Below are 27,664 nucleotides of genomic sequence, written 5' to 3'. Positions count from 1 at the left end.
CAAATGGTTATCATCAATTTACAACTCTCTTTTAAAACATATTTATCTTTACAGTCTGTCCTTCTTCACATTCTAGTTTCTACAGCTGTCTTTGAATTGCTTTAAAAGAGTGGTTATTTAATTGAATGCAAACAGACAAAGTAATCTGCAGTGAGGTGCCTAGAATAACTGATCAGAAATATTCCCTTGAGAAGGATGGTATGTTTTATTTGTTCAACTGTAGTTTTCTATGTACTGTACTTTAAAAATGAGCATCCATCAGCACAGACAATAGCTTGCCCTAGCTACTGGATCCTGGCTGTAGTGGAAGCTGTTAGAAGCAAAGGGAGCTGGTCCTCTTTCTGTCCAAAAATGAACACACTAACCTGAAAGAAACTTTGGAAACTCAGACACAGGAAGGCAGAGAGAAAGAGATGGCATCCCACGAACTGACAGCAAGCGAACAGGACACTCCTTGGAAGAGCTAATGAAAAACGTTCAGCCAGCCTCAAAGAAGCTTTCCACAAGGACACCAGGATCACACAGAACTTGTGACCTAGGCCACTAGCAGTTGATGGAGTGAGAATATCAGTAAACAGATCTGCTTGACAACTCATCAGGAAGGGGAATATGTATATATTAATTTGTAAATCTCCTTTTGTCTGTTTCATCTTCTTCAGCACATCCTGTTTTCTTTATTTCAACAAAATCAGCCCAGTTCATGTTAAAAAAAATAAAAAAAATCTTGTATTATAGTTTAAAAACTTCCTTAGTACACTGGGTATGTTCTAAGGTTCTGCACTTAAGGGAAAGAGTGCAGACAAAGCCACTTCAAGGTTACAGATGACTTAAAAGTCTTGCAAAGGGGAATGGGGCAGTTAATTTCCTCTTTTTTCATTCCTTTATCTAAGTTCCATTTAAGTTTATGGAATGTAGTGGCCCGTGCATGACTGAAGGGAGACAATGTAGCACTTGTTACAGACTGCATAAAACCAAGATATGAAATGGTTGATCTGCTGCAGACCAGGGCAGGCAAATGTCAACAGAAGTACTGTGAAACCCTGCAACAGAGTATGGCATTTCCTAGAAGAAAAAAAATACTTCAAATTGAGGACAACTGTTTATGAAGGCAAAAGCTGGAGAGAAGAATCTGCCAGTAGTATCATTAGACGGTCACAAACAGGTAACAACGTTCGTAAAATGCTAAGAAGTAGCACTTTTTGTCCAAATTAAGCACATCTTGACTGCTTCCAAATCACTTCTTTCCAACTCCATAAAAAATGCCACACTCATCTCTTATTACCTAAACCTTTAATCTTTTCCCCTCATAATACAAAGAAATGTTTTCTTTTTTTACTATAAACATTTGGTTATCCTAGTAACTACTGTGCTAGAAGCAAGTTGATTTTATACACTTAAGACCATTACAACTATAAGATTGTCAATTATCAAATCCCTTTACTTCTGTTATCCAAGTTAATTTCAGGAGCAAATACATGACAATTGCAGGGAAGACTGAAAATAAATCATGTATTTGTCTTTCTGGTTTTGAACTTTTAAGTGTTACAGATAAAACAATAACACTGCATTTCCTCTGGAGTTTACCTCATTGTAACATTCAAAGCCACTGTTGCGTTTGACAATTCAGAACAGATTTCAGAAAAAAACATTTAAGTGTGAATTCTTAACAAAAAGGGTAGTGGGTTTAGTGGATAAGGTTAGTGCTCATAACGCCATCACTCCAATTTCAGCACTAACAAACCCCATGTTGTAATTCACACCAAAATTTCGTATTATAGCACTTGACAAAACAAAACAAACCAACTTGCAGAACAAACCTCAGCAGGTTGTATTTATATTTCCAAATGACTGTTGTTTCCAAAACCAGATATTCAAACTATTTCTGAAGGATCAAGATCATTAACAACTGTGTTTTGAGCTAGCTGGACATAGCTCAGTGAAGCAATAAAGCTCTCCTACTTGCCCTTACACCATCTGCTTAGTGTCCTCCATGCTTTGTCTGGCAAGAGCACAAAAGCAAGAGAACTGTTTTGTCCACCGTTCTACTTATTTTAGTCAGAGCTACCACAGAAAAGAGACTGTATCCTAAAATTGAAGAGACAATTACTCCTCTTAGTGAGCTCCTTATTTGTATCAAGATGGCATAAAAAATTTCATTGTTGAAACTTAATGTTCTTCATCAGGACAATAAAACATATTTCTTAAACATTAAGAAATGTTAGTGCATAGAGAAGCTGGTACCTTGGTGCAGATTATCTTCATACTATGCAGTCTGTCAAGTGATTCCTGTGGATTACCTAGGTACTGAGGAAGCTCGGCATGTAAAATTCGCATGGAGAAAGGAACCATGGAACCTAAAAACATAATTAATTTTATTAAATGTGATTGCTATAATGATCAGTTTATGATTTGTCTACATTATACAAGGAATTTTGCACTAGTGTGTATAACACAAAGTTCATTTAATCTTCATATCTTTTTATTCTCCTAATGAAAGATATGGAAAACTAAAAAAGCAAACTTTTTCTCAGGTATAACGCCACATATTGTGAAACATTTTCAATAGGTAAACACACATGTAACGACAATCAAGAAGAAAAAGGGGCACCTAATTCAAATTTTCAAAACCAAGCTGCACACAGAAGTACAATGTTTCATTAAAGATTTTTATAAACTAATTAAATCAAAGGATTAAAACAACGGAAGTTTACTCAGGTTGCAGCTACAACATTAGACCTAACTTTTATAATTCTGCATATTTTACAATCAATGCAGAAGAAAGATTACATTACTGGTCTTAAAAGAGTGCTTCCAGAAGTTATAGAACTGGGGCATGAAAAACCACATCTATGTAAACCTTTTCCATGTAAAGCTGATATGAAGGGCCACTATACTACAGAAGAAAAAAACAAAACAAAACAGAAACTAACATGAGTCAAAGGAAATAAAACATAAAAGCAGTACAATGAAGGAGAAAAATATGACAATAGGCATATTAGATGTAACAATATATCAAGTCCTCTGGGAACTTAAAATACATTAAAAAATATTTTGTTTCTTTTTTCTACAAGTATCATAGCTTTGTGTAAAGGTCTGAGTCCATTATGCTGCGCAGAGAACTTTCCATTGCTCTAACTATGACTTTTAGTCTGAGTTTTACTCCATCAATGTTAGCTCTTCCACGAAGAGTTAGTAGATTATACTGTGAGGCTTACTCTTCATAAAGATGATGTATTTTTTGTATCTTCTCATTTATTGAAAACATCAAAGAACAGGGAAAGAATTTTAAACAGTATTTGGGGAGAAAAAGAAATTCCTTCCTTTTCATGTTAGTTTACTTCATCTTTAGCACAGTATTTACCAAAGACCAAATCCTCTAGGCTTATGAGCATCCTGACTGATTTCAAGGGTAGTTTTCAGGAGCTTTAGAGAATTCTAGTGTGTGCAACACCCTGCTTTCAGACAACTGCGTATCCTGATACACAGACAATACTACTGAACATAAACTAAATGCTACTATCAAGAATGAATCAGAGGTAGCATAACGTGGAAACAGGCCTTGCTGCAGTCGCAGTATTTCAATCTATTTGCTTACTTCAGACATATTCTAAGCAGATTTCCCTCTCAAGCCACCTCTTAGAATCAGAATGGCTGGAAGGGACCTGAAAGATCATCTAGTTTCAATCCCCCTGCCACTGGCAAGCACACTTTCCACTAGACCAGGCTGCTCAAAGCCCCATTCAACCTGGCCTCTTGCCCCATCTTTTCTCAAAAATAGGACTCAAAAGCTTTTTAGAAAGATTTCTGCACCTGTTTTTAACAGGCTTGCATATCAAAGAAGTAAATGCTATATACAGTGAGTCATTGCTTCTAGACATTTTTTAAAGGTTCACAAAATTTTAATCACAGAATTCAGTAATTAAGACCTACAGAGTAAGTCACTTATATCTACATAAGTTCTCTTTTGCCACTGCAAACTGTTCCCCATGGCTTATATGACTGCTGTGTTTCTGTAACAGATGTACAGAGGAGTTTCATGCATCATCATAAGTGGAACAGGGATTAAGAAAAGAAAAATGCCTTTGAAAATTTAGTAAGAGAAGCATGAAAAGTTACTCAACCAGTAATAAGAGATGTGAAATGTTTTATGTATGTATCTTGACACATGCTACTTATGTACCTAGTATGACTCAAGTGAAGATGCACAGTCAGAGTGCGAGGGGTGAACAACAATGAAAAGGAATGTAAAGAATACAAGAGTAATTCTGTATCACACCACAACAGAAAAATTGCTTTGTAGGCACACTGCGAACTTAAGAACCTGTACTGCAAACCTACAGAAGCAAATATGACCTGCAGCTGGTTCCATCTCTACAACCCCTCTGGTGACCATGTTCTAACTCCACCTTTCATTGTTTATCTTGCAAAAAAAATTAAGCAGTGCCTAAAATCAGCTGGTTTGGTACAGTTCTTTTGGAGATCATAGCCTTAATTTACTGCTATCCCATGAACCACGCACCTACTGCTGCACTCAACAGTATTTCTAAGGCAAAGGTAAAAAAAGGAAACTTTTGTCCATAAGCAAAGCTTTGGAAAATCTGAAATATAGAACAAAAGTAATCTAAAGATTTAACAGCATTTTTGCTAAAGACTGTGTTCTAATATTTTCAACTCTGAACAAGTTTGTATTGTTACATTCTCTTGTAAAATGCAGCTTTCAAGGTCAACTCAAGAAATATACAGAAAATCTGAATTGGTAAGAGAACAGCTCAGTGTACAGATAGATGGGTATTTAATGGAGCACAGATGAAACATCTTACATTATCAATTTTAATTAAATTGATTTGTAAAACGCTTTTGGAGATTCCATATTTTGTAAATTACTGATCTTACATATTGCTGAATGAAGCCACACTATTATGATCCACTTGAGGGGAAAGAATAATCCATTACCAAACTACACTGTCAGAAGTGGTACCAGAGGATGTCAGAATTACGAATACAGGCTAACTTAGACTCTGTGAGAATCTGATTTATTTGCTATCACAACTAAGACCTTAGATGTAAGGCATTCAGAACTGTGTTACTTCAAAAGTTACTTTATTAATGCATTATTTCTCAACCACTTAGTATTTTCTTCATACCATGTGACCAAAACGCATTCCAGTGTGATCCTAAGTACATCAAGTGTGATGCCAGATGTCTCACACAAAACCAGAAGAAAGCTGGCCCACAGTGTAAGGGTAGCCAGCGTAGTGGCTTTTCAAACCAGAATTTATATTACTATTTCACACAGGATGATCTAAAACTCTAGCATCTGTTCCTTCTCTTTCCTTTTGAAATTCATGACGTAACTAGTATCCTGCAAGAAATTTTACTGTAAGAATCCAGTATATCCATCCATTAAATTTCTGTTACTTACTGCTTATTAAACAGGCTGCTAACTTTACTTAAAACCTCAGAAACATGAACTATTTCTGCCTTCTTCCTCAGTTTCCTTGTAATCCTTCTGAATAGCAAAAGTTTTTTGCTAAGAAAGCACGAAATGGTACACATGGTCTCACATAAGCATGCTAACTGAGGAAAATGGAAAAGAAATGAGTTTTTACCACTGGTAAGGCTGTCTTACCACTCCATGTAAACAGTATTTTGTAACAAGACAAATCAGATGAGCAAATTGCTTATAAGAAAACTGCAGCACTTATCCAAGTAATTCATCCAAACATATTCCTTAAATACTGGTTTTAAAAAAGGAAAGAAACTTTGTGATTTTTGGTTAAGTACATTTTCCCATAAGTAAACTTCTTTTTTAGTTAAGCATTATGAGGTATGGATAATATATCTAATTCAGTTCCTACATTAATAAACAGATTTTCTGGTGCTACTTGAAGTGCTAATACAATTTAGGTAACACTTCTCAGGAAGAAATACATGGCAGTAATAGAAAACACATGTAAAGATACCTGTTCACCAAAATATTAACCCCTGGTTAACAGCTGTGTAGCAACTGGCAACACCCACTCCCTGAGTTCTCTATTACTGTACTGCCTCCAGTAGACAAAATCCAAATCTATGGTTTTCTCAGTCTAAGAAAATGGAACAATGATCTCTGAATTTGTCTGAAATAGAATTTGTCAAGAAAGGGCCTGACAGAAGCAAAAGCAAGTTACCAAAAATCTTTCCACACAGTGGATGGTTATGAAACCTTGTTCTCAGAGGACCCAGCAAGGTGACCTGTGCACATACCATGATGGAAGAGAACACTGTGAGCATATCAGGTTTGAAATGTGGCCCTGCAGAGAGCTTCATGAGGTGAATGGGAGATGAAAAAGGGAAAGGCAAACCATAATATGACTCTTGTGAATCTTCAAAGCTATCAGTTCATAGATAAAAAGGTAAAAAGATAAAAATTAGAGAATTATAGAAAGTGCTTGGAACAGTTAACTCTGAGCTCACAAAGAATTTTGCTCTAAATAACAGGACGCACATTTGCTATTCTATGACATCACAGTATCATGTTGTATCAGAGGCACATCACAGACTTTTTCAGCTGAAAGAACAACAGTGCAGAGGAGCCCATCCCTGTTGCTAAAAAATATTAACAGAAAAAGAATTTGCACACAAATTTACAAAAGCACAGCTTCCATACTCTCTTGCAAGACAGAAGTTTAGCCTTCTGATAAGTACTCCTTACATTGTCTAGGTTAAGAAGAAAACAACTGGGAAGAGGTAAATAACATTTGCTGATGACTCCAGTAAATCAATAATAATAGTGTTATGAAGGTCTGAAAGGCAGGCTGTAGAATTCACAGTACCCAATTTCATTAAAAACCAGATTAACAACAGGAATAAAGCCCCTATACTTGCCTCAGTAAACAGTTATACTTGAGGGGTGGAAGAGGAAGACAACAAAAAAACTCCCCAAACCCAAGAAAGTAAGATTGACTACATGCACACTAAGCTGTAACAGAGATCTAAGTGCTGCTGCTTAGGTTGACATTGTATTGTCTGGAAGGTTTCACCTACTTGCTTATTATCATGCCACATGTTTAAGACACACAGTGTAACACGTATTTCTTTGTAACAGGTTCCTATATAATTTCCTGTGATATACCACTAGGGATAAAGGAATTTTATATAAACACTGGATTTTTGCATTGCTCTCTTTGGCAAAACTATTTGGAATCAAACCTATGTCCTCCATTATATTTCACTCAGTATTGAATTTAGGAAGGCAACATGTCGAGGAAATGCTTTAAACAAGCAGCATATCCTGCAATTAAAATGTTTACTTAAGAACACAGGTGAATGGATTTTGCTCTCTACTTCATACTTAAGATTTCTAAAGATGCAAGGCCCTCTGACATGGGAAAACCACGTCAACTAAACTTAGATGATTTCAACAACACGCAGTACCCTACAATTACTGGTCTGTATTGAAATTTTATGTTAAGTAAGTCTTATTCTAGCTTGCTATTTTACAGTTGACCTCTGTTGCTCCTCTTTAGGGGTTTCATAATACTGTTATTTATAAAAAATTCATAATGGAGAAATGATTTAAGACAATTCTTTTCTTAGCTATCATTTCTAAACACAGTGGGGAACTTTTTCCAAAGAATATGACTTTTTGATTGTCAGTTTGGCATGAATTAATCTCATTCATTTATATATTATCAGCGTACAAAACGCAAAACTAAAAAGTGAAAAAGGTGTGCTGAAAGGAAAATGGATACTCCAAAAGCATGGGAACAGATGGAATAGATAGTAAGATCAGGTAGAATTTTCTAAGACCAGATTTCAGTTTCTATATCTTTATGAACAGCTGCACATTTTCATAACTGTCATAACATAAACATCACCTCATGTCAATCAAATTCAAACTGCAGCCCTCATCTGCAGCCCTTTTAGAGCAGAAGAAAGACAATTCAAATGGCCTGCCATTTCATCTTTGTATTTTCTTTTTGCAAAATCAGTAACCAGAAATGCTTTCTGATCTGCCTTCTGCAGCTTATTCAACAAACCCTAAAATACCAAAAAACAGCAGCAAATTATTATTTACTGAAAACATAAAGTGGGGTCTTATAACAGTAAAAACCAGCAAAACAGAGAAACAAACCCTTCCTTCACTGGGTAAAAGAAAAACACAGAAAATACAGTGTCAGGAAGACATTCCACTTTATTCATGCATATACACACAGGGATGTATACCCTTCCATTTATACGCACATACACATTTTTAGATACTTCTGCAACAGTGCACTCATATAATTTATAAGGAGATTTTTAAAACTGATAATTCAGTAGTAGCTTTGACTCTGAATCTCACTGTTAATTAAAAGTACAATTAAAATAAAATCCAGCTTAAACAGACCAGTTTCCAACCTTTTATTACTTTCATTGCAGAGAGACTGAAGAAGAGGTAGGAGCCGGAATGTTTGTAATCATTGAAAGAAAAGGGTTTGAAAATTTTATCTGAAATTGCATATTTCTGTGTACTTCACAATTTAACTGCATGTGACCTAAGAACACAGATATTGTGACTCAAGATTTGGTTTTGAAAGGTTTCAAAATTTTAACCTGGAGTTACTTGCACTGAAGCAAGGAAAACATAACAGAAATGCAGAAAAACCCTGCAACAACTGCCATACCACAAAAACATCACCACAAATCTTACCAGTAGTACAGCAGAATATAGAAGTGAGCTACTTGTTCACTTTTAAGAAATACTACATAAAGCTGGTACTGTCTACAGTGAGACTACAAAGCCTTGAGAAAGAAGGCACAATTACTTTCACAGCACTCTATCCTCTTAAAATAATACATATATTTCTTAGACTAAAATATGAGTTCATAAAAAATTGTATTTGCAAGTCTGACAACCCTAAGTAGCCAACTGGAAACACAACACTTGAGTGGTGTTCAAGTGGTATTAGCTGATTTCATAGGTAGAAGGTAGCTCTAAAGAAACAGAACAGATAGCAAATTTAAAGAGACAACAGAGGTATATAGTACTGTAAATAATAATTGGCAAATCAGTTCCTCTAAAGGCTTTAATATCTTTTTTACTGTCCACGTAAGCTTGAATGGAGAACTATTTCGACCAGCTGCCAAGACTGAAGCAGTGTGACGTGGGGGTGTAAGTTCAGGCACAGCAATATTTGTGGTAACTTATGAGAAAGCTAGTACCACATATTATAGAACCACAGAATGATTTGGGTTGGAAAAGACCCTGAAGATCATCTATTTTCAACCCCTACCATGGCCAGGGACACCTCCCACTAGACAAGGTTGCTCAAAGCCTCATCCAATCTGGCCTTGAACACTTTCAGAGATGGGACATCCATAATTTCTCTGGGCAACCTGTTCCAGTATCTCACTACCCTCAAACAATGATTAGAATATAACAATTGTAAGTCTTTTTTTTTTTTCTTCTGTTTTCCTGCAAAATTTATTAACAGATAGGAGCTCTCTATATAATTTCTTTAGTCTATATGCATTTCTTATCTCTGTTTTTACCTTGATTATGCCCTTTTGCCTCCCCACACACAACTATTTTAATTTTTTCCCCACACACCACTTCCCATCCTGCCACAGTTCTCCCACGAACCAAAAGTTGATGAGGATGAAAAATACCAAAGGGCATTTCATTTACAGCATCATCCAAAACCATGCTGAGAAAAAAGGAAAGGAAGGTTCAGCAAAGCTAACTCCTACTAGCATAGACAAATAGCAGAGAAGAGAAGAAAGGACTGGCCAAACATCACTGTAGAAGAACCACTATGAAAGTGTTTACTATGAAAGCACACAGGAGATTAATCTCCCCAATCCATGCCTGTCATAGGCATAGGCTGATATTTATAAGCAGGACCAAGCTTCAGCGAGTAGGTAGACCCTGGAGCTGTGCCCAGTCCTCTGCAATACATGCAGTCCAGATGTGCCTTCTGTGGGTATTTAAGAAAAATTCTGCATGAGTGCTTTCACAGTAAGCACAGTATCTCTGTGTCAGCACACATATGACAAGTCTCCTATTACATCCTTTTGCTATTTCATGAGCTTATTCAATGTTATAATAGTAATTTATTACATTTCACCTTAGACGTCAGCACTGAAAATCGGTTTACAACATGAGTTTCAATAACAGTTCCAGACCAGGCAGGACAGGATTCCTTTAGGGGGATCTGAATTTCAAAGCTGAATAGATGAAACAAATTAAGAGCACTGCTTAAGTAAATAAGGACACATAAAAAATAGTATCTCACACATCCATGTATTTTTTGTACCAATTTCTTAACGTATTTCTGCTAAAACTTCTGACTACAGTGGATATTAATACAGACCTGGTGAAATATGCTAAAACAATAATGTGATGTCTAGACTTGCACTACTCTGAGAGAAACATGTGGGTTTTATATATTATGTATATATATATTTTTAAGTGTCACTATCCATCTGAAAGTGTCAGCCTATCGCAACACATTAATGTATCCCTGTGGTTACACTAGAGCCACACTTTAAAAAACCCAACACTTGTGCTACTTCATGGGAAGGTGTACAGTATGAAATCAGTTTCTACAGCACATACAAATAAATATTTAACAATATGTTCCTTATTTAGGCACTTGCCACCAGACAACAAAAGACTGATTTCATGGTAGAAAAGTACAGATGATGCTGTATCATCACAAGGAGAATGAAAAGGGGAAAGGAAAAAGAAAAAAAAACCCAAGCCAATAAACGTCTGGTAAGGGGAATAAAAGTCCTATTTTCACTTATGTATAGTTTTTTTGTTGTTGTTTTTTGGTTTTTTTTTTTCCTTCTTAATTCAAAATAAATTAGTCTCAATTATTGTAGCTTTAGAACACTGATTTTGGTAGCATGAACTTTTCTATAACTTATTGGTCTATTAACCAGAATCAAGACCAAATTATCTCATAAAAGAATGAAATAACATTTTAATGTTCCATTTTAATCACTGGCTCTCACTCTTTCAGAAACACATCAGCATTACCAATGGGAAGGATACCTCAGGTTAGCCAATCTATCACCTAAGAGAGTTTACTAAGTATCATGAAGAAAACAGAAACAAACAGAATGAAGAGAATTGTAAAGATAAAGACAGAATCTTAAAAAAAAAAAGAAGAAATAAAATCCTGAAAGCCATTAGTCATCAGAATGGTGACAAAAATTCAGACTTATGTACCTCACAGTACAACAGAGATATGCAGGAAGCAACTTCCTGACCTAAGTACAGACCTACCAGAAGACAAAAAAATTGTATATAAAAATCAGACTTTGCTTGCAGATGAATTTAGAAAAAATAAGTGTGCAACTGAACAATTTAAAGATTTCACTAGAAAATGAGAATTGTGTGCTCTCTGCCCCATATCAAACAGGAATGATCAAAGAAGAACTTAGCTAATTTCACTGGCTGATAGAAGGATCCCAGCAGATTCCACCCCCCAGATGGTGCACACCTACAGGCAATGGAGATGACTGAAGAGACCATAGAAATTAGGCAAGGAAGATTTCAGAAAGATTAGATCTTAGAGCCATGAAGATGACAACACTAGGGGGACCCTCGCACAACCCTTAAGCCTTGGGAGGGCTTCAGAAGAAAATTAAGATTATTGTGTTGGCCATGTTAAGATAAATTAATGGGACAATCATCTTCTACTCCTCATACATTTACTTGGAATTTACTTTAAATTCTTTGAGATATATTTGTCAGAGATTAATGGATGAGAGACTATCCTCACTGCTGCTCAGGTATACATGCTTTCCTTACTTCAAGCATAGAAAACACAGAAAACTTTCTAATTCATTACATTTCTTGTTATATTTTGAATACAAAGAAATCATACAAAATATTAGGTGTTTTACAATTAATGTGTACATTATATCTATACTCTCATTTATTAAATTGATTTTTAAGTGCTTACTCCATTTATATACCATGAATCAAAATTAAAGTGCTGAAACAAAGCTGTTCCTTTTATGCTTGTTACACCACAAAATGGTATGTAAAATTACGAACAGCAGTGGATTGTGTGTTCGTTCTAATACAATCAAAATACATGAATGATTTCTATCTCTTTTATTATTTAAATTAGCTGGTTAAGGATGCACGTATACAAAATTCCTTCATCCACAATCCAGCACTGTGTAATTTAATGCTAGCCAGAAGAGAATTGCTTGTTCTTTCCTAAATCCCTGCAAACAACATCTCTCTCTCCTCAAAAGTACATAAGGAAGGTTTGATAGCTCTTCCTTCATCTTCATCACATTGTATTGATATGAGATAGCTACAACCAGCAGGTCAGCTCCGTGCAACCTTGACTGTATTTTCCTTAGAAATGATCAGATTATGATTCCAGTTGGTATGTTCAACAGTTAAAAATGAACTGAGGAACATAACAATGAAATACAGTATTTTCCTTATGCGCACCTTTTTACCATAGATACCTTCATAATTTGTATGAAACAGCTGCACTGGTTGAGTGGTTGCTGCAAAGAGAGTTTGGATCAAAAGCTCAGGCACAGGACAGGCTCCTGCAACAGCTAGCTAGACTGCCCAGAACATGCTCTGCGCCATGAGGACTGAAATACCTCAAATACTGACATGAGCTGTGAGGATTTCTTCCTTAAGCACAATAACTTTTTTAATACTGAAAAAGATGTGGAAATATGCATATGGCCTGGGGAAAACTACTTCTCCTGAGCAGCAGGGCATCATGTGCACAGCTGCCAAAAGATAACCCAATCCAAAGAGCTGCCCAAACTAATGACCAAAACTCTCTCTCTCTTAAAAATAACACAGTTTCTCCTCAGTGGATTGAATGTATTCAAGATAAAAGAGGACATTTTTGCCTGTCTTTGCCTGGAAGATCTTAAGTAAGGTCAGAAGGATTTGTTCCAGGCAGTCCATATTAGCCTTGCTGGCTACAATGGATCTGCGTCACTTACCAGATGAAACAGTCTTCTGCAAGAGATTCTGATCATTCTTGACACCAACTTTCCTTCCTCATGCCCTGGGTTCAGCAGTAACAGTCATGTTTCTCCTTCGTGGTAGCTGGTGCAGTGCTGTGTTTTGACTTCCAGCCAGGGAACAATGTTGGTGGTACCGATGTTTTCGGTTGTTGCTAAGTGATGTTTACCCTGACCAAGGACTTTGTGAGGCTCACGCTCTGCCAGGGAGGAGGGGAAGCTGTGAGGAAGCAGAGATGGGGCGCCTGACCCAGGCTAGCCAAGGAGGTATTCCATACCACAGCACATCATGCCCAGGGTGGGGGGTAACTGGGAGTTACCCGGAAGGACACGGGCTTCCGCGTAGGACTCGTTTCTTGGCCGGTGGTATTGTATTCTCTTCCCTTGTTATTTTCCCTTATCATTGTTGTCATTGGTAGTAGCAGTGGTGATTTGTGTTGTACATTGGTTGCTGGACTGTTCTTGTCTCAACCCATGGGAGTTGCACTCTTTTGATCCTCCTCCCCTTTCCTCTGGGAGCGGGGAAGGGGAGAGCCCCGGGGGGGGCCCTCGACTGCTCTCAGCCTGGCACCACTCACTGGGAGTGAGTGAACAAGCTGTCTGGCTAGGGTTTAAACCACGACAGTTCTTTTTGGCGCCCAATGTGGGGCACGAGGGGTTGAGATAACGACAGATCTGACCAGATTAATAGTCACTTGTCACAATGCTGATTTATTGGCTCTCAAGGTTGTTCCTCTTGATCTCACAGTTTCGGTATACCGTAGCTTACTTCCATCCGGTATTTGCTGTGTTTTTCAAGTGTGGGGCTTGGGCTAGGGTTTTTCTCCCATTGTACTTTATGGTAATGACTTGTAATACAATAGTATCACTGATCATGAAACTGATCTGGCTTATGTTCCCAGTGTGGTCACCACCTTTATACTTTGGGAGGTATATAATAGAAGTGCTTAGCAGTTACACATCTGTTTTCTCCCCAGGTGCTCAACCTGTGAAGGAGACATCCTTTTACCCTCCCAGTCCTCCCCCCAGACCATTTAAATTTGAGAGTTCTGAAGTTTTTGAATGGCCTTTTAATGCTGTTGAGACTTGTTTGCTGATCGTGATGGGAATCACCATGCTAGCACACATACAGAGTGTGTTTTGTCCACGACTGATTTCAAGAGTTAAGCAGAGTCAGGTTTGGGTCTTGTCTGGGGTCAAACGATGATGTAGGAGGACCGAGAGATTTTCCCTGAGGCTGGACAGTCATGAGTGGCAGGGTGTGTGGGATTGTATGGGCAAGTATCTAGGTCAGTGGGCCCCTCCAGTACTTTGGAATTTCACCACCGAACAACTGCAAAATCCAGAAGAATTAGTAAAACACTTAAATGAGGTGTGTGGTCATTCTGGCCATACCAGAGATGGACAAATCATGGCAACGTGCTGGGGCTTGGCCTATGCTTACAGGGCCTTGTTCAACACTATCCAGCACCTTCAAAAGGAAAAGAATGTCGGCGGATCTGAGGGCAAAGATTTCGGAATGTCACCAGAGGAGGAGGTGGTGCGTGCTGAAGAGGCCCCACCATATAATAAACTGTCAGAAAGTGAAAAGCAGCATGCCTTGTTTACTGATGGGTCTTGCCGTATTGTGGGAAAGCATCGGACATGGAAGGCAGCTGTATGGAGTCCTGGACGACAAGTTGCAGAAACTGCTGAAGGAGAGGGTGAATTGAGTCAATTTGCCGAGGTGAAAGCCATCCAGCTGGCCTTGGACATTGCTGAACGAGAAAAGTGGCCAGTACTTTATCTCTATACTGACTCATGGATGGTGGCAAATGCCCTGTGGGGGTGGTTGAAGCAATGGAAACAGAGCAACTGGCAACGCAGAGGTAAACCCATCTGGGCTGCTGCACTGTGGAAAGATATTGCTGCCAGGGTGCAGAACCTGGTGGTGAAGGTACGTCATGTAGATGCCCATGTACCCAAGAGTCGGGCCACTGAGGAACACCAGAACAACCAACAAGTGGATAAAGTGGCTAAGATTGAAGTGGCTCAGATGGACTTAGATTGGCAACATAAAGATGAATTATTTTTGGCCCGGTGGGCCCACGACACTTCAGGCCATCAGGGCAGAGATGCAACATATAGATGGACTCGTGATCGAGGGGTGGGCTGAACAACGGACACTATTGCCCAGGTTATTCATGAGTGTGAAACGTGCTGCAATTAAACAAGCCAAGTGGTTAAAGCCTCTTTGGTATGGAGGACGATATAAATATGGGGAGGCCTGGCAGATTGACTATATCACACTGCCACCAACCCGCCAAGGCAAGCGCCACGTGCTTACCATGGTGGAAGCAACCACCGGGTGGCTGGAAACATACGCTGTGCCCCATCCCACTGCCCAGAACACTATCCTGGGCCTTGAGAAACAGGTTTTGTGGCGACACGGCACCCCAGAGAGAATTGAGTCAGACAATGGGACTCATTTCCGGAATAACCTTATAGATATTTGGGCCAAAGAGCATGGCATTGAGTGGGTATATCACATCCCCTACCACGCACCAGCCTCTGGGAAAATCGAACGGTACAATGGGCTGTTAAAAACTACACTGAGAGCAATGGGTGGGGGAACTTTCAAGCACTGGGATACACACTTACCAAAGGCCACCTGGTTGGTCAACACCAGAGGATCTGCCAACAGGGCTGACCCAGCCCAGTCAGAACTTTTACATATTGTAGAGGGGGACAAAGTTCCCGTGGTGCATATGAAGAATTTGCTGGGGAAGACAGTCTGGGTTATTCCTGCTTCAGGTAAAGGCAAACCTACTTGTGGGATTGCTTTTGCTCAGGGACCTGGATATACTTGGTGGGTAATGCAGGAAGATGGGGAAGTCTGATGTATACCTCAAGAGGATTTGATTTTGGGGGAAAACAGCTAATGAACTTAACTGTATGCTGTTGCCTGCTGTGTAATACTTTTATAGCCCATCAACTAGATGTCTCCAGGTCACCAGCGACTAGCCCTGACTTCCCTCCAACCATCATCCCAACAGAGAATGAACTTTGATAGAACCGGATGAGTTCTGCAGTAAAGGAACGACCAGCATCAGCAGGCAACGATCCAATACTGTACACAGCCTTGCCTGCCCTGAAAGATTGTTACAAGAGATGGAACCTGACATCATGGACTGAATGGACTCGGCAGCATTATAGGGATTGGTCCATGCACTAAGAAAATGATCTCTTTCTCTTGGTCTGTGTGTATATGTATGTATATATGTGGGAGAGCAATGGTGTATTGAAAATGTGGGATCTGAGCATGACGTGAATGGTATGGAATAAGGGGTGGATAATGTCCTGGGTTCAGCAGTAGCGGTCATGTTTCTCCTTCGTGGTAGCTGGTGCAGTGCTGTGTTTTGACTTCCAGCCTGGGAACAATGCTGGTGATACCGATGTTTTCGGTTGTTGCTAAGTGATGTTTACCCTGACCAAGGACTTTGTGAGGCTCATGCTCTGCCAGGGAGGAGGGGAAGCTGTGAGGAAGCAGAGATGGGGCGCCTGACCCAGGCTAGCCAGGGAGGTATTCCATACCACAGCACATCATGCCCGGGGTGGGGGGTAACTGGGAGTTACCCGGAAGGACACAGGCTTCCGCGTGGGACTCGTTTCTTGGCCGGTGGTATTGTATTCTCTTCCCTTGTTATTTTCTCTTATCATTGTTGTCGTTGGTGGTAGCGGTGGTGATTTGTGTTGTACATTGGTTGCTGGACTGTTCTTGTCTCAACCCATGGGAGTTGCACTCTTTCGATCCTCCTCCCCGTTCCCCCGGGAGTGGGGAAGGGGAGAGGCCCGGGGTGGGGGAGAGGGCCTCAATTGCTCTCAGCCTGGCACCACTCACTGGGAGTGAGTGAACAAGCTGTCTGGCTAGGGTTTAAACCACGACACCTCAGCAACCTGAAAATGTCAGTATCTTTTTAGGTTGCTCCACTGAGACTTCCAGCATCTTATGTAAAATAGACTGTATTTTTTTCAGAGAGGGCACTGCCTATTTCAACTCTTAAAATTTTATTATACATTGTGGTTCAAATATGAAAGCCAAAGAACAGTATGATCACTCGATGATGTACTTGCATCAGAGAGTATTTTATTTCTAAGTAACAGATTCAGAAAAAAAGAATTTTTAAAAAAGCCTAAACAGGTGTGAAATTGCTCTTAGGAAGAGGAACTATTCAAACCCAGACTCCTGGAGGACTAGAATACCCTGGCTAATAGAACTATATGGTTAACTTATGGGCTATTTGAAGCAAGTAGGGAAGTAGTGCATTTGAAACTGAAGACAAACTGCTTATGAAGAATTGTGGCTGGTCAATTACTAAGGAAATAATATTACATATAACTAGTGATTTTTATGAAGGAAAATTATTAAACTAGCTCTATTTTTTTTTAAATCCTACAATCCAGGAAACATAAGAAAGTAACACCTGCATTATCATGTGTGCATGAACACATGAATGCTAAAAATAACATAATGACAGTACCTGGAAAAATATAAGAGGAAAAGCTTATATATTCTCTTTCTACAAACTCATCCCCTTTCACAAATGTTTCTAGCTAAAATGGACTATTAAAGTTTGGCTTTTTTAAAAATCAAAATACCCTAGAAATAAACTAGTTTATTGTACTTACTTCTTAAAAGCATTCCTCTTTCAAATCAATGCTGTATCAGTATCATGAAATATACTGCCTACCTATACTGTGATGGAATAATTTTACCCCTTATTGTTACTCCTTATTGATACCTCCGTAACACAAACAACACTTTAATATAGTAATCAATCATGTTCTTCGGGGGGAAAACATTCAAAGCTCACAAATGCTTTAGAATTAAAAAAACCTGAACCCATTATTTTATAATGGCTGGCAAAAATGAAAAGGAAAAATCAAGTATCTTACCTTTTCGTCCAGGATATACATGAGGGTAATACTCATAATAAAGGTCAGGCTGGTCTAAATTTCCAAATGGTTCAAATTCCATTTCTGCATTTTGGAATAGACTCAGTTTTACCAGCAGTGCCAGTCTCACAAACCACAGCTAAAAATTAATACATATGAAAGGAGGAAAAGACAAGTTCTGTTATTAGCTTCAATAACAAGCTAATCAAACACAATTTTTTTCTGATAAAGTTCAGTAAAGAGTGTGTCACTAACTGATAAGAATGAGGATGCTTTCATTGAATACTTTTCACAAGATTATTAAAACAAAACATAGAAGACTAATACTTTAATTGTTTGTAAAGGTATTGAGATTTTGAATTTTAAAAGTTTTGAAGTTTAAAAATGAGCTTGCTATTGCAAATTAGAATATCTAAGTTGAGTTAGCATGTAAGAATTATCAAACTGTTTTTTAATCATTTTTCCAATTTTATGCAATTTTTAAAATCTGTTATGATTTCGGTAGAATTCCATGAGCGTTACAGTTACTAGGGCCAGAACCATGCTGTCATCAGGTCACATTTTGTTCAGTAAAATGCTTGTACTGTTTCACGATCCTTTATTATTTCCTTATCATCACAAAACATACTTCTAACATTTTAAATCTTATTACAATGTTCACAGTCTAGATAGTGTCCATGAACTTCAGCAAAATGAATCTTCCAAAATAGCATGACATATTTCTCTTTACTAGTGTGACTACCTTTTTAAGTAAAGACCTACTTTACATAAGCAAACAGAAAAAGTGACTTATTAAAATGCTTTAATAAGCTCAGTTTTTTGGGTAAAAATTACAAAAAGAAGTTTGATCATGTTAAAAAAAAAAGTTAATGTGAATATTGTTGAAAAAAAATGACAAGGGTGTATCTTAAAATGTACCTGTAAAGAATCTGTTGTATGGTTAGTAGGCAGTCCACTTTTTTTATAGCCTTGACCATGGGCAGTTAGAAGCCTCCCACACAAGTCAACTGCTGCCCTCCAGTTTTTACTGCTCTGGGAAGAAGAAAAGTGTAAGTAGCAAAATCATAAAGTCCCTAAAATGCACAACTGCTTATTTTGCCTGAAGCAACCACAGGCTCCCATCAGTAATAATGACAAGGTCAGGAGAGTTGGCCGGTGAGAAGCAGAATGTCATTTGTCAAAGCTGCACATCTAATTAGGCAGAAAGGCATTAATATTATCAGATTGCTAAAACAAAAGGATATGCACACCACCATATGGAATTCTAAACTTAAAGCTATATAATGTTTGCTAATATGCTTGGGTATACTATAATATCCACAACTCTGTTTTCTCCTTAAAAGGACAGTAAGAATTGCTGGCCATATTTCAATAATCACATCCAAGTTCCTCTACTGTTATAAAGTATTTAATGCCTATTCCTACCTCATTGACTAAGTATTTCATATTATAACCCCTAGTTGTCTGCTAGTGCTGAACCCAGGACACTAGTATAATTTATTTAATGAAAATAAGCTTTGCTAACATTGCCCAGAACACAGAATTCCTATCAATTAAGATCAAAGAACAAGAAACAATATAATGCAGCAACCAATAAATTCAGAACAATAGCAACTGCTTCACCTATAAAATGTAAACATCTGAACTTCCACTGCATGACTAACTTCAAATATTCTTTAATACATTTTTTTAATTCATTAAAAAAAACAACATTCCTAAACAAGTCAAACTACCTTGTCATATTCATAGAATCATAGAATAGTTGGGGTTGGAAAGGACCTTAAGATCATATAGTTCCAACCCCCCTGTCATGGGCAGGGACACCTCACACTAAATCATATCACCCAAGGCCTCGTCCAACCTGGTCTTGAACACTGCCAGGGATGGAGCATTCACCTCTCTGGGCAACCTATTCCAGTGCCTCACCACCCTAACAGGAAAGAATTTCCTCCTTATATCCAATCTAAACTTCCCCTGTTTAAGTTTTAACCCATTACCCCTTGTCCTGTCACTACAGTCTCTATTGAAGAGTCCCTCTCCAGCATCCCTATAGGCCCTCTTCAGATACTGGAAGGCTGCTAGGAGGTCTCCATGCAGCCTTCTCTTCTCCAGGCTGAACAGCCCCAACTTCCTCAGCCTGTCTTCATATGGGAGGTGCTCCAGTCCCCTGGTCATCCTCGTGGCCCTCCTCTGGACTTGTTCCAACAGTTCCATGTCCTTTTTATGTTGAGGACACCTACTAATGTTTCTGCCTTGAATATGCTAATGAAGCCATGTGTATAGCTAGCACTACCAAAAACTTAAAACACAGACTGATGTTTCTCAGGTTTTAAGCGATCATACTTCTCTATCTCACAGAAGAGTTTTTCAGGAGACATGTATGTAGCAGGTCATTATAAATCAAATACGTCTTGTTCCTGAAAGTAATATTTTTTTTAGTTTTTGAATACATTAAAAAAATGATAAACATTATGATAAAACTGTCACATTGTCTGGCAAGACGTAAAGGAATAGAACGCATTTATATGTGCCTACAAAGTTCAGGGACTCATCTTGAATTGGTATTTTATTAAATTCTCCCCAGTGTTTAGAGTCTAGAAAACTTGTCAGTACAGCAAACAACTATATAGAAAAAAACAGTAGTAACAGCTGAAGTTTTCATACTCTTTAGCCCCCAGTTTGAGATCACCATGCACTAACAACCCCACCTCTCTCCCCTGCATTGTCAAAACCCAGATAAAAATTTAAGATCCACCTGGAAATGCAGAAGTCAGCTGTCAGCAAGTTCATGAAGCAGTACAGTAGCTTCTGAGATGCCTATGCACTTATTGAAGAGCAGGAATTGATAATGCACTTATAACATCCTTCAATATATAGCTGCATCAACCAACTTAGAAAAGCAGAAAGACATTGACATGGTTTATGTGAAATTTATTCCTCTTCTGCATTGACAAATTAATTTCTTATTAATCCTTAGAACAGAAAGCACACATGGACTCTAAAACCAACTTTTCTTCCCAAGTCAGAGTTAGGATCCAGAAATAATAATGGAGCATCTGTGACAAACTTAGCTACTACAATTTTTAAAATTCTGTTTCAGGCATGGACAGAAGATATTTTTCCTTTATAGAACAAGACTGGCAGGAAAAGTAAATGTGATATTCATTGTAAAAACAGTCTTTGCTGGAAAATGAAACATAACATTCATCATTATTTCAAGATCAGAGATGCCTGCTGGTCATGGAGCATAATTCTCTGTGGAAACTTAATAGAAGGCTGCTGGCAGGGCAGTGTAACTTAATTTGAAATTAGCAGGACACATTATTGTCTCTGGCAAATTGTACCAGACTTACTGTTGCCAGAGTTGCCAGTCCACCAGAAATCTTTACCCAGTTATTTCAAACACCCCGCAAAACCTTGCAGGTCAGACATATTCACAATTCCTGTGGTCTACAGCTGTGCAGTCCTAACAATCCAGGCCCCTTGCTCCTGAAAGTAACAGGTATATATTTTGTTTGTAAGTCGTAAGTAGAAGTTCAAAGTGAATATGGATACTACAGCTTCAGATATAGAATAAAAAATAGTGAAGAATATTCTCAAAGAATAAAATAATTATTCTGCGATGATCAGGACATGGTCATTTGTGTGAAAATAAAGCTGCAATTGTGTGAGAACAGTATTTTCTCCTAAAGAAAATACTTTCAAGGAAATATTATTGCCAAATAGCTCACTAATACCATATCAGCCTGGCAGAAGAGAACTTCCCTCCACACATGACACTCACAAGTTGTTTTTTTTTCCCCACAGAAAATATAAAGCTGTTCTTTTAATGAAGCCACCAGCTTGTGTGACTTTTACACACTACTAGTGCGGATGATTAACTTGTGAAGGGATTTTATTTTATTTTTTAGTCCTAATAACATAACTCAAAAAAAATCCCACCAGAAACAAAGAAAAAACCGCAATCGTTTTAGGACACACACCAAAGCCAGGACAAGCAGATTAGCCAACCAACAGACAATGTGTTTCATTATTCCTTGCAGAACTCTGGTTTTCACAAAATCAGAAGAGGTCCCAGGGGAGTTTTACACTGGGAAAACTGCAGGGAAAACTGCATAGTAAACGAGGTTTCAAATTAAAAGGATTTCTATTTTTCTTTAGGAACGACAGAACTAGCCCAATATATTTTTATCTTTTTACTGAAGTTCTTAAGAAGAGATTTGAATACAATGACCATAAGTTTAAATCAAAAACGTAGACAGTATTTCCAGGATTTTGTCAGACTATTATCCTGCAGAAGTAGGAACTAAAATTTAACGTAGCTTGAGGTGATAAGACTTGTGTGCTACAGAGTACAAAGCTCCTCCCCTCCCTTTTTCTTGCTCTTTCCAGTGAAAGCTTACCTTGCACACAAATCTGTGTTGTTTTTTGAAACAACTATAGTATGTTTACTATCTTACTGCTTCTTTTGATTTGACCTCCAACCTAATCAAATACTGTATCTGCTGCTTTAAGAGACAAAAATTAGTGTAAGGTGATCAACTCTCAAATCCTGATTTTACTGACTTACATTCCACCATTTTCAAAAGAAGAACCTGAATAAGGCTATTGTGATCTCCTTTTATTAAAAACAATAAAAGAAAACAGCCTAAAATAATTTGAAATGGAGTCAACAATTAGTTACAAATTCTGGTAAGTTCACATTTAAAGATCTGGCAGTGCTTCTAGTCCATTTGGTCAAAGTAAGTAACTGAGATATTTAATACATTCCAATGCCTTCAAACAAGCTTATTTTCTACAAAGAGAGATGAATGGGAGGAATGGGATGTAGTAGAAAAGGATTCTAGTAACTAAAAATAGAATGGTATTAGTTCAACTACAAGAACAGCACTGAAGATGTTGTATTGTTTAGAGTCAGAAATTAAGAAAAGTTCCAATTGAGTAAATGACCCAATACAAGCCAAAGAATAACTGTCTGGAAAACATTTTTTACATTTCTTCCTTTTCTAGTAAAGTGTCATAAGAACTTCAATTATCAGTTTGCAATATATCTGAAAGACTGTTATTGTTTTATTGTGAAGATATTCACTGATATGGACTGAAAAAAGTAGTACCAAATAGCTGAATACCACTGTCTCACATACACACGTGTTCCTTGGAAGCCTCCTTGCGCTCCAATTTTGCTTGACTTTTTTTTTTTTTAAAGAATCAGAAAACTGGATCTTAGACATGTGATTGCAGAAATATCCACATTTATCCTTTGTATACAATATTGCATGCTGTTTTCCTGAATGAAAGCAGTGAAACTCAGGTGATGCAACAAATATGGCTGGAATTCTTCTGTCAAGTGAAGAGAGTTATGCAGACTGGATGTCTACAGAAAACATGTTTAATGAAAAGGGAACTCACCTGATACATTAAGCCAATTTTTAACTTTATTCAGTCTCTCAGGGAAAGAATTTTGACTCAGAGGTAAGCTGCTGAAATTTTATCCAATAAATTGACGCTTTTTAGTATAGAATGGCAACCTCTCCCACAAGCCCCCAGTTACTGTCTGTGCTACATGTGTCTCCCATCTCCTCTCAAATTAGCTGCAAAAATGGTGAAAATTAATCACCGATTTAGAAATAAAGCCCCCTGCCCCCAATTTTTAAGGATAATTTTGTAACACTAAAGTGAACATATATGCCATACCACTGCATCCAAGTTTGTTGTATTTGAAAATATATGGAACAGCACAGCATTAATCATGTGCAAAAGTAATAGTATATGATTTTTTTTTTTTAAGTAGACTTAAAGGGAGTCATTAACTCTACATGTAACACCATTAAAGTGATTAAAATGTCCTCCTCCACTAGCTATGACATTTTTCTCCCCTGTAAATTACATTGGTAGAGCACTTCCACATCAGTTAAGAAAATGTAGTTAGTAACCCTTTCCTGGTCCAGTAGCTTGATGAAATGATTGCATACTTAGGGCAAACACTGTGTATTTATAGTGGTAAGATCCAGTAGTCTTTTTTTTAGGTATGGTAGTATCAAAGACATAATTTTCCCATGGCTGCAAACACCTTATGACTCAAAATATCAGAAATGCCTCTAGTGAGAAATACTGTGCTATTTGTTCAAATGAAAAACCATTAATCTAAAATATGGAATAGCTGGAACCAAACTAATTGCAGCTTGCACCTTGTATGTATAATTTTTATTTGCTGCTGTAAAACAAAGCAAAATTGTGAAGATAAACAAGCTCTTGCTTACATTTATTTGCTCTAGAGGTAGATCCATGTTCCTATACCAGGCTAATAAAACTTTTCAGAAACTGACAACTCAGATTTTCTGTTTTCAGCTGAAAAAAACCACAACAAAACACTTAGCTTCTACAGATGCGTAACTCTATTTACAAGTTATCGCTTCTATGATAAGCACACAGATTTATGGACTTACTTTGCTGGAGCACTCCAGCACTCCCATATTGCTTAAAAGCCTCAAAGTTGTAAAACTAGTTCTACTGCACAATCTCCCCACCATTACCCTACCAGCACAGCATTTACAACTCACTGTTACCCATTCCACAGGAGAAACTTAAAATGTGAAATCACAGTTGTTCAGTAAACCACCTATCTATCTTTGGGTTACTGCTACAAATCTCACTCAAATCAACCGGCTCAAATTCATGCTGAACAAACAATTTTATTAGCTGAGTATAAAACTGAGTTAAGTTCCTGGTGAACAACTATTTGTCTTAGAAATGATGCTGCTGTTGGTTGTCTCATGAGAAAAGGTGCACATTTGGAAGTTCAGCTTACTACCTTCCTGATACCATTTGTAATTGTAATTAAGGAAACTTCTCTAGACTGTTTGCACTACAATCCCTCAAAAAGGACTTCTGTCTCCAACATTCCTTGAGTAAAGCACTAACTTCATCTTATCCACTGTCAGTTAAGTTACAACACAACACAGAATTGTTTTTTAACTTGTACAAGTACATGTTTTTTACTGGAACTTTTATAAGGCAGATGAGAAGTTACTACTGAAGGATGTACACTAGAATAAATTTAACATTATTTTGCGACTCTGGCAAACTAGTATCTGCATTTTGAGTTTTAATCTAGGAAGCATTGGCAATATATGTAAGGATCACATCACTAAACAGGGATCAGACAGCTTGTAGTATCAGAATAATAGAAAAGGTAAACCACAATAATTAACAGGGAAAGTCATGTAACTTTACAATAGAATCTGTTGAGTTCTGTACAGTGATAATAAAAAGATGTTAGCTTCCATTGGAAGAGGTTCTGAAAAGAGCTCCCAGGACGATTATGAAGACATCCATGATGAGATGACTAGAGAAGAGGTTTTTTTGCCTTTAAAAGGAAAATCTGAAAAGTGGAAATGTCTCTACTGTCTACCCACACAAAGTAGCAGTGGAGAGGAAGCAAATACTAAGAAGAGAAAATGACTTAAAAAGCAACATGAGAACACTTAAATTGTTGTAAACAACTTTATCTTTGATTAGAAAAAAGGTTTTGAGAGGGGATTGATTAGAATTTCTTTGATTAACTGCCAAAGGAATGAAGCTCTGGAATAGCCTTTGAAAGCAGCAGCAATGTATTTGTTAAAACAGCCAAATACACTAACAGACATTATTAACCAATAGAATAGAGAAGTTTCAGAGTTGCAGCTGAAGACCTATGGCATGAAGATTTGGGATACTGATCAGCTACTGAGCATACTTCTCCTATCCATATAGGATTAAAACAGTAACCAGATATAAATGAAACAGTTTTCTCTGGACTAGGAAGGTTTGAAATACTGTTTGTTGGGGTTTTTTACGTTTCAGCTGCCATTGGTGTCTTCCTACAGCAAATGACAGTTCTTAAGATTTTCAGATAGGATCTCAGATTTACACATCGAATTTAGATGTGATTGGTAACTGTACAGATTAGATTTCCTTCTCCTTAATAGTTCAGACATCACCTCACATGTAAACACCTAAATAACAGGTATCAGTCTGAAGCTGAAGTCTATCCTAACTCTATGCATTTCTCTTCTGTACTGAAGACCTATTTGGAACAGACTCTCAAGTTGCTGTCCATCACTGCCAGTGATTGAACTGGGTGACTGAAACTATCTCATTCACATGGATACCAAACAGCTAAGGAAAAGAAAAATAAATCTTAACTTTATGGAAATTGCACAGCAGTATTTCTAACTTTCACTAGTTTTTATTTTACCAGATGTTAATATTGCCTATAAGTGGTCCTTTTTAATCTAGGAAGTAGTGCCAATATATGTAACAATCGCACCACTAAACAGGGATCAGACAAATTGTAATATTAGAATAATAGAAAGGGTAAACCTTATCTATGAAAAGACACATTCATTAAACATATTTTGGCTGGAATTCACTCATAAGGAAAGAAAAATCAGAGGCTGCTAACAGAGCACTGACTACAAGTCATTCTGGCCTACTGTGCATGTAAAAAGCATACATCTTTTTAATTACTATTGTCTAGCATGGGATTTTAATGTTTCTAAGTCTGAAATACCTTTTAACTTTAAGATTGTTGGCAATTTGAAATAAATTTTCCACATTAAAGATTTCAGAAAAAAAAAAACAGCAATGTTTGCAAGGAAAAAAATACCCCAAACTTATTCTAACAATAAAAAGAAATAGTTCTGCAAAACCCCCAAAATACAGTTGTATTGCATACTTAAGAGCAATCAGCAGCTAATGACTAGAAGCTTTGAAAACTGACAAACATCCTGACTTCTATCTGAGTGGCTGCAATTTTATAAAAGCCCCAAACGCCTTCTAATAAGAGAATCAGAAAAAAAAAAGAAAGAAAATAATCTCCTACAGGTAGAAAAACCAAAATCTGACAGCTGCATATCTTTGCTTTGATCCTAGAAGCCTTGACCCTGCTCCTCTGGAGCTTAAGAGCACACTCAAAGCTAAAACAGCATCAGTGGTAGCATTCTATTTAAGATGATCTGTAGTGTAGAATAACATTTGGCATGGACACAGCTACAAGGCTGAACAGAAAAACACTTCCCATACATCAAAACTCCTCTTCTGGAAGAGGGAAAGGAAGCGCAGCAAAAAGCTTCTCCTACTTTGACACTGACAGAGACAAAGATTTCTTTCTTACCAAGATTTTTTTTTCCCCTCTAAACTCTCAAATTAAGCACAACACTGAGATGAATAGAAAGATTTCTATCTTCACAATGGATATCACAAGCTAAGAATTCTAAAATTACCTCTGAATTTCTTGAACAGTGCTTACAGACCATCTAGAGTTTTCCTAACATGACAAAAAAAAAGTCTCCTTTGGAGTTTGCTATGTAACAGAGATCAAAAAGATGTTAAATATAAAATACAGACTGTCATCCATTTTTTCAAAACCAAAATGAGCCTAAAATATTTAGACATTTCAACAGGCTAAGTAAGGCTCAGTCATGTAAGAGTTGTTTCAAACAGGAACACAGTGGTTGAAATAACATGGCAAGGTTCACAAGGCTGCTACATGTAACGATTTACGGGTCTGAAATATTTACATTAAGGACAGGAAATTAAAAATAGAAAATTAAGCTTTCAATTGGAAGTAATTTAGTTTAGTTTTCCAGTACTAAAGTGAAAAATTAAAGCATTGAAATTACCACATCAGCTTGCTTACCATTTACAACGACTTTGTAAAAAAAAAAAAAAAAAAAGGTGAAAAAACAGGCAGATACAGATACAG

At 37.5% G+C, this 27,664-nt stretch overlaps 1 protein-coding gene across 4 annotated transcripts in view; it reads right to left on the bottom strand.

The window, feature by feature from the left end:
* Positions 1-27,664, bottom strand: part of TRAPPC12 (trafficking protein particle complex subunit 12) — a 60,549-nt gene that overhangs the window by 26,398 nt on the left and 6,487 nt on the right. For all 4 annotated transcript variants that reach the window (XM_061460747.1, XM_061460749.1, XM_061460745.1 and 1 more), the window contains 3 exons: positions 18,838-18,951; positions 17,920-18,058; positions 2,242-2,354 (listed from right to left, as the gene is read on the bottom strand). In XM_061460747.1, coding sequence (XP_061316731.1) covers positions 2,242-2,354; positions 17,920-18,058; positions 18,838-18,951 — 366 coding nt within the window. The remainder of the gene's footprint in view (positions 1-2,241; positions 2,355-17,919; positions 18,059-18,837; positions 18,952-27,664) is intronic.

The sequence above is a fragment of the Pezoporus flaviventris genome, unplaced genomic scaffold (genome assembly GCF_033815535.1).
Source record: "Pezoporus flaviventris isolate CSIRO_AGI_PZ_B2104156 unplaced genomic scaffold, CSIRO_AGI_Pfla_v1 ptg000031l, whole genome shotgun sequence".
Classification (NCBI taxonomy): Eukaryota; Metazoa; Chordata; class Aves; order Psittaciformes; family Psittacidae; genus Pezoporus; species Pezoporus flaviventris.
Note: the sequence above shows the minus strand (reverse complement) of the source record. Positions and strands in the feature narration are given on the sequence as shown.